Genomic DNA, 8,781 nt, shown 5'->3' with positions numbered 1-8,781 from the left:
AAAGTATTCCACAGGGAATGATGTCACCACAGATTAATAATAAAAACGTCTGTACTTCACACATATGCTGGTATGCTGTCGCTTCTGCAGTAAGGTACAGTAACAAGTCATTTTGTTTCCTCTCCAAGATGTCCGATATCCTTTGATTAATATTTATGTTGATTAAGTGTTAATGGAATTGTAATGCAATGATTTTATTCACATTTACATTGAAAATGGGATTTGTTTAAAATCCTGCAACAAAAACTAATGAAGGGGGAAAACATGACAATGAAATGCAAGTCATTATTTTATAGGTGTTATGAGGCCTAATGACTGCCAACATGACTTGCACTCAGTCCATGTAATCTATGAATTCACTTGTTATTGTTATAGAACTGCTGTAATAATTGCATTAACATTAACAATTCTATCCAATCCATTATTTTACAGGTGTTATGATAACAGATGACTGCTAACATGACTTCCATTCAGCCTGTGTCCTCAGCGAATGAAACATTTTTTCACCCAACATTTTACATTAGAGGACTTTACAACATTCCACATGCAACACACTACTATGTGTTTCTAAGCTTTGTGTACGCTGTGACTATTTTAGGAAATTCTTTTATAATGGGAATCATCTACCTGGAACGCAGCTTACACACTGCAAAGTATGTAGCTGTCTTCAACTTGGCCTTCTCTGATCTGTGTGGAAGCTCTGCTCTCATTCCAAAGCTTCTGGACATGTTTCTGTTTGACCATCAGTACATATCATATGGACAATGTCTGGCAAATATGTTTTTTGTTTTATTCTTTATGACTCTGCAATCTCTTACTTTGGTTGCAATGGCCTATGACAGAATGGTTGCTATATGTCTCCCTCTGAGGTATCATGCTATTGTAACCAAAACAACTATGAGTGTGATCATAGGTATTATGTGGTTTGTATCTATAACTATCAATGCTCTCCTTGTATCTCTGTTTACCAGACTGTCCTTCTGTCAATCTACTACAGTTAACAGCCTTTTCTGTGATGTTGGCCCTCTCATTATTTTAGCCTGTAATGACAATTCTATAAATTTCATAATGGCCTATGTCTGTACAGCTGCTCTGCTTTACATTCCATTGAAACTGATAACCCTCTCATATATTTGCATTGGTTTTGCATTGCGGAAGATTGCACATGTTCAGCAAACTAAAGCCATGAAAACTTGCACCTCCCATGTCATATTAGTGGCTTTGTTTTATGTACCAATTTTAAGTGTTTATACTGCAGCTTTGACAACATCTGTAGATGCAAATATCTGGATAATCAATACAGGCCTGACACAGACTATTCCATCCATGTTAAACCCAATCATATACACTCTAAAGACAGAGGAGGTAATGCAGGCTATTAAAGTACTCTACAAACGATTCAATGTGAAGCCCACAAAAAGAAATAAGCTGTGAGGACTTGAAACAACACAAATATGGTACAATAAACTGAAAGCAATATGTGTGGGACAAAATTGTTCCAGCAGTACAAGCTGAAAAAATATTGAATTATCATAACTTTTTAATGTAATGCTCAGGAAAATTACATGTTTTTTCCATGATCTAATTGTGTGCACTGCAATTTCTTTTTAGCAAGTGTGACACGGGGATAGAGGCAGCAGGAGGCAGAGGCTGTAAACTAAAAGCCTTATTGTCCATGGTGAACGAGCTACCAAATTCTCAGGCCAATTGGCAACAACGAAGAGAAGGGTGGCCTGCAGCACAGTCCAGTGAGGCAGTCCAGTACTCAGGTGACGTTGCAAGGACCAGGCTACTCGTGGTGCACGGCGAAGGCTCTTCAATGTGCAGCACTGGACTGCAAGACCTGTGGGCTTAAGTCCCGGGTGAATTAGTGGTGGCCAGGTGTCAATAGTTGGGTAATTGTGACCGGGGGAGTGGGTTGGTATGAGAAGGTGTCCTGCGGACTGAGGTGGGCATGTGTGAGGGAGTGTCAGTGTGCACGCGCACCTTCTGGTGGCTTCCAGGCCCACTCATCGTGACATCAATCAAGAGGCCATTAGCTGGAAAAAACATCACAATGTAATAAATTGTTTTGTAAAATTATGATTCGGTAAAATAAATGTGAAATTACAATTGGCATTTATGTTACATCAGAAACATTATACTACTGTAGTGGTTAATGTGTTTCAGATATTTATTTTAAAAGCTTGATGTCAGGAGATCCAGAGGAAGTCAATACAAGGGCCTTTGTGTACTATACCACAGTGTCCCATGGAATGCCACACTACAGTGAAACAACACTGGACTGAAAAGCTTTTTGAAATATTGTAAAGCATCTTCAATATTTTGGTAGCACTGCTTTATTTCTGATAGAGATTTTATGCATTTATACATTTAAATATATTATATACACATCTGTGATATACCTTGGAATAAAAATCTATTGTTGTTTTTATATGTTGTCATTCTTTTCTTTTTAATTATGTAGGGTGGTTACCCTATATATGGTCATAATTACACTAATTTGCTAATTTGCATAAAGATGGCTGTAGTTAACACTTACTTTAGGAAAAAGGAAGAGCACAGGGTAACATATAAGAGTGGGGAAGATGCACACAGATCGACTATATCCTCTGTAGGAGACAAAACCTGAAAGAGGTTAGTGATTGCAAGGTGTTACCAGGGGAGAGTGTAGCTAAACAACATAGGATGGTGATATGTAGGATGGTTTTGGAGGTGAGAGCGAACTACTAATAGACCTGATTTATTTCAGCGAACTCAGAGCGGTCGTTTTCTGCATGGTCCTAGCGCTTGATTCATCGCTATTTAAATACTTATTTTTAACCGTAAAATGCGCTTTAATGTTTGCCTGGTCAACTGCTTCATATGGGAACTTAAAATACCTAGCTGACATGCAGATGATCCCATCCAAAACAGCTGGCATGGCACGGCTCAAAGATGACTGAGAAATCCCCGACCGTTCTCTTTGAAACGAGCCAGTTGCCAGGAAGCCGAGCATTGTCGCTGGCAATGCGCAACTCCTCGTCGTTTCTCTCTCCAAAACTGGACCCAACTCAACACAAGAGGACAGTTCTTGGAAATCTAAAACTGCTTATAAGCCACTCATCATCATGGGCTAAAAAATCATAATGGTCACTAGGGCTGCACGATTAATCGTATTTTTATCGTTATCGTGAAGTTTCACGATAAACACATCGAAAGAGCCACGATAACTCCTTGAATAACAGCAAACTCAAATTGCGTTATCCTCGTCCAGCAATAGAGGGAGCTATTCGCGCTGCAGACTATGATCACGTGACGTAAGTAGGCAAGAGGCAGAGTGAGGCAGAGCTGCCAGGTTCGCGGTTTTCACGCCAAATTGGGCTTATTTGAAAATCCTGCCGCGGGTAAAAATTCTGGGGCCGCGGGGTGCGGTTTTTTGGGCTACTTTTGAGTTGGGCTACTGCGGAAGTTACAAGTCAACACTAAGAATCGATCGCGATATAATACTCAATTTGTCTCCAGTTCACACTCGCAACACCCCCCCCCCCCCCCCCCCCCCCCGCCGACAACTTACACTCGCAGATTTTGTGCGGAAAACTTTTGTAGGACCTGGCAACCCTGGAGTGGGGTGAACACGCTCATCAGACACGCGATTTGGTTTAAGCCTGGTTTACACTTGATGCGGCGTGAGGGTCCGGGAGGCGAAAAAAACGTAATCGCGGTGGCTTCGCCCGTGTGCAATTGCCTCGCGCGCTGTCGATTCACGAGGTCGTGCACCTCTCGAATTTTGTAAGTTCGCGCGCGCCGCGTCTCGGCGCAATGAGAACAGTCATGTTTGCAGGGTTCATAAGGTGGAATTCAAGCACTTGTACGTCACTTTCAAGGTCCATTTCAATAATTCCCAGCACGTTATTGAATTAAATATTTATACATATACTCTAAATGATTCGAAATAATTCGCTTTTTTATCACATTATTTAATGTTATTATTTATTTAAAGTTCGCGCGCGCCGCGTCTCGGCGCAATGAGAACAGTCATGTTTGCAGGGTTCATACACCTATACAAGGTGGAATTCAAGCACTTGTATGTCACTTTCAAGGTCCATTTCAATAATTCCCAGCACGTCATTGAATTAAATATTTATACATATACTCTAAATGATTCGAAATAATTCGCTTTTTTATCACATTATTTAATGTTATTATTTATTTAAAGTTCGCGCGCGCCGCGTCTCGGCGCAATGAGAACAGTCATGTTTGCAGGGTTCATACACCTATACAAGGTGGAATTCAAGCACTTGTGCGTCACTTTCAAGGTCCATTTCAATAATTCCCAGCACGTTATTGAATTAAATATTTATACATATACTCTAAATGATTCGAAATAATTCGCTTTTTTATCACATTATTTAATGGATATTTATTTTCAAAACGCCCAATCTTAACGTCTTCATGTTCTCTCATGTTTCGTCCTGGAATTACAAGAGGCTCGTATTTGTTAACGTAATACAAGAGAATTGTTCAGTCAGACAGATATTTGTTGTGAAACGAAGTAGTTACAATTTCAAGCCTTTTCAAATACTTTAGCCTAAATTCCAGCACTTTTCAAACCTGAAACACAAAGCAACATTAAAATTGGTCAGGTAAAAGTTCATTCCCCTGTATTTGAGGGGTGTTTTTTTATACTACTAGGCCTACATATCGTTTCGGACAACACTGCAAAGAATGTGACACGGCAAGATTAAATGCTTCCGCCGTTCGCGGAGGTTAACGAGGTGTGCGGAGTCGCTCACTCGTGAAAGTATAAACCTAGATTGAATCTATTGTTGAATAAACCTGCAAAATATTTGGAATTATTCTGGATTCATTACACAGTAAAAAACAAAACAAATTAACGTGCTGCTCTTCAGAGAGACACTACATTTCTGTATTTTAATCTTAATTTATCGTGGTTCACATCGATATCGGGATATCCAACAACGTTATCGCACATCGCAATTCTAGTCCATATCGTGCACCCCTAATGGTCACAGAAAACGCGCTCTCTGCGAATTCGGCCATTAGCAATATCTTCCAGTAATGCCAACACTGCCATCTCCCAAGAACTCCAGCGCAACATTTATTGCATGTTTATATAATCTAGGCTAAGTGGAAACACGTTGAATGATTATTTCTGTAAGGCAGTGAAATTGTCTGATTAATTTACTGTTTAATTTTCTCATTAATTTACTTTATTTTACCCAATATATATTGGGTAAAAATATATGTAACTTCAATGCATCACCTATAAGTGTTTTGACGAAAACACATTAGAAACATGCGTACGCCTGAGGTGAAGGTGTCGTGGGTGTACGCACTTTCTCACGTTCAAATCACATTTCGTACATCTGACCATTTGTGTGAAACATAGCGTATGCAATGTTTTTGTGTGTACGCACCTTTCGTACATGAGGCCCCAGGGGAATGAAAGTGAGCAGGAATAAAAAAGAGTACATGTGTGTGAATGAGAGGGCAGACGGTGGACAGGTCCAGTTACAAGGAGTTGATTTGATGAAGGTTGACGAGTTTACCTACTTAGGGTCGAGGGTACAGAGTAATGGAGTAAGTAAACTACATGTAAAAATGTTATCTAAATGTTTGAGTAGCTGTAACGATTATGCTGGGCAGAGGTGAGACAATCGCCTCTTTGAATATTTGTTAAAAATCCGAACAGAACACTAAACAACGAATCACAATGAGAACGTGCAATGGTCAACAGTAACAATGAAAACTAACAAAACATACACAAGCCAAGCAACTACACAACACGTATTAAGAACTAAACAGAGTGAATGAAACAACCGGGAACTAGAAACTGAGAATGTCGTGGAGTGTTTAAACAAGAGCAGATAATGAGAAAACCACAAACGAACTATAAACGTGTGAGCAAGACAACCTGGGCGAAACGAGAGAGAGAACACAACCGATAGAAACAAGACACAACCAGCGATAACCCACATACAGACCATGAACAGAGAACAAATGACGAACTAGCAAACTGAAACGACAACAGAGCTAGGAATACAACTGATAGAAACAAGACACAACCAGCGATAACCCACATACAGACCATGAACAGAGAACAGGGAATAAACAACGAACTAACAACCAGAATCTATAACAGAGCTAGGAGGAGAGGGATTCACGTAAGGGAGAAACCATGGGAACGGGGAAGCTAGGCGGGACCAGGGAGGAGGGAGGGGCTGGACGTGACAGTAGCTGTCGTTAATGTAGTGGCTGTATGGTAATATTATTTATTTTGAAGCTTACATGATTTTTACATTATTGTGACAAAAAGGGAGGTTTTAAAACTTTTTTTTAAAGGTTTTTATAGCTTTTATAGCTTATAAATTAGCTAGGTTATCTAGCTTTAATTATGCTGTAAACCGGGGCTATTCAATTCACACTTACCATGACTTACAAGATGCCTCACAGGCTCGTATGTGACCCATCCCTCACTTGGTTCAAGTCGTTTTTTAATTGCAGCATGTACTTTGCGCTGCAATACCCTGATCGACCTGCAGATGGTGCAAGCCCATTTAGCAGGAATTTTATCAATAAACATTAAACAATTACATACCCAGAGGTGTATATTCCAGGATCATAAAGTAAAAGTCCTCACCAGGATTTTGCTCAAGCTTGCTAGATTTTCTAATTAGTGCAATCCAGTTAAAATGAGTGGAATCAACATAATCCAGGAAGCCTGAGCAAAATCCTGGTGGGAACTTTTACTTTCTGAAACTGGAATATACACCTCTGTAAATAACGTTACATATATATACAATAAACAATGAAATGCTTTACAAGATGAAGTCAAACCATTTTGACATTTTTCATTTACATTTCATTGTAGGTTTTTGGCAGTCTTATCAAGCAGAAAAATGTGCTTGTTTGCAAATATCTGTTGACCTGTCAGGAAAGATTGTGTTTGTGTCACGGTGGGTCGGCCTGGACGCCACCAGAGGGTGCGCACATGCACCCCTTCTTTCACACGCATGCCCACAACCACACAGAGCACACCCTCTCATTCCCGGTCACTCCTCCCGTCTCAGTCACCTGAATACTAACACCTGCACCCAGGGTTGCAACTACATACTTTCTGAGATGTATGCAAACATACTATCGGCGCCCCCCGCACTCCACCCCCACCCAACTTGGCAAATAATTTTCTGGCATCGATTTGGCGCCCCCTCTAGTGCAGCGCCCCTATGCGTCGCATACGCTGCATACCCCCTTTTTGCGCCACTGGCTGCACCTAATCAGTTCAGGACTGTATTTATTCCCATAGGTCACGCTGTCCAGTGCTGCACATTTGGTCTGTCTCACCAAATCTACCCCCTCTCACAGGAGGAAGAAAAGGTTATGAACCAGTACGTCAGGGAGGCCTTAGCGCAGGACTACATCACGCCACCCACCTCGCCTGCCTCAGCCAGTGTTTTCTAAAGAAAAGGACGGTGGTCTGAGGCTGTGCGTAGATTATCGAGGGCTCAATTCCCTCTTGGTGGGCTACTCCTACCCGCTTCCTCTAGTGCCGTCGACACTGGAGCAGTTGCAGGCAGTGAGGGTGTTCACCAAGCTCGATCTGTGCAGCGCTTACAACCTCATCTGCATCTGGGAGGAGGATGAGTGGAAAACAGTGTTTAGTACGTCCACGGGACACTATCAGTACCAGGTCTTGCCTTAAGGCTTGGCTTTTTCCAGGTGTACATCAACGAGGTTCTACGGGAGTATTTGAATAAATGCATTGTTGCATATATCGACGACATCCTTGTTTATGGACCAACATGTGCATGACATGTGTGCTGTCCTGGGCAGTCCCCTGCACAATAGGCTCTATTGCAAGCTCGAGAAGTGCGAGTTTCACCTCACCGAGGTAAACTTCCTAGGTTACATCATAAGGCCAGGTTCCTTTTCCTGGGTTTCTGTGATGGCCCACTAAGGCCCACACGTGTAATTGCATATGGGTTGGGTGTGTGGGTTGGTAGTGTTGGGGAGTTTATGGGGTTTTAAATGTTTAAATGTAGCTCAATGAGCTTATAGGTATAAAGACACAACATAGACATATTAGACACAACATAGAAATGAAACCATACACTTGTAAGATATAGGTAGCTCTTTTGTAGCTCTCTGTATAATGTGTAACACTGTTCATACCTTGTGCCAATGGTTTAGCAATTTTAAAAACATGCACTTTTCTATGCTAGGAGGGCACACCAGCAAGAAGAGTCAGACCATAGGTAGGGACAGTGGTAACATTTTATTGAGCTTACTCAGATCTGTTTTCCTGCCTTCTATGTTTGTTCCCCAGGAGCCATGTCTGCAGCGTGGGTCAGTGGGGGTGCCTAAGAAGGAGTGCGGGTTTACTGAGCATGTCTTATAGACCCGCTTGGAATTCTGGGAAATGTGGGCTAGACTATCTGGAACCTTTCTAGGGGGTAAACCAGATGTATTCAGCGAGTTGTGTGAAATATATGTAACTTTCTTGTCTTTATGCTTAATAGGGAAGTAGTATGTTGGGTGTTTGGAATGGAATGTGAGATCAGAAATGGCTTTATTGAGCTATAAGTGTTGTTAGTCTTTGTTAAGGTGGAATGTATCTGGTGAATTGTATATGGTCTCACCCATGCTGTTAAAAGTGGCCATGTTGCCATGTGTCAGTGGGTCTGTTTGTTTCTTGTCTGGCCAGAATGTATGTGTCTCCATAAGGAGTAATAAACATTTAAATTGACTCTCCTTGCTGTGCTCATTTGCCTCCGGTCA

The 8,781-nt window shown here is 41.3% G+C and overlaps 1 protein-coding gene across 1 annotated transcript; it reads left to right on the top strand.

Moving 5' to 3' along the window:
* The first annotated feature begins 447 nt into the window (after positions 1 to 447).
* LOC143526190 (olfactory receptor 1496-like) lies at positions 448 to 2,190 on the top strand. The gene is made up of 2 exons (XM_077020837.1): positions 448 to 1,404; positions 2,134 to 2,190. Exons 1-2 carry the CDS (start codon positions 448 to 450, stop codon positions 2,188 to 2,190), a joined length of 1,014 nt encoding a protein of 337 aa, XP_076876952.1.
* Positions 2,191 to 8,781: the final 6,591 nt, after the last annotated feature.

This window comes from Brachyhypopomus gauderio, chromosome 10 (assembly GCF_052324685.1).
Source record: "Brachyhypopomus gauderio isolate BG-103 chromosome 10, BGAUD_0.2, whole genome shotgun sequence".
Lineage (NCBI taxonomy): Eukaryota > Metazoa > Chordata > Actinopteri > Gymnotiformes > Hypopomidae > Brachyhypopomus > Brachyhypopomus gauderio.
Note: the sequence above shows the minus strand (reverse complement) of the source record. Positions and strands in the feature narration are given on the sequence as shown.

Coding starts and splice junctions, on each gene's coding strand:
- LOC143526190 (XM_077020837.1), top strand. CDS start 448: ATGACTGCTAACATGACTTCCATTCAGCCTGTGTCCTCAGCGAATGAA. Junction 1,405..2,133: donor TACTCTACAAACGATTCAAT/GTGAAGCCCACA, acceptor ATGTTACATCAG/AAACATTATACTACTGTAGT.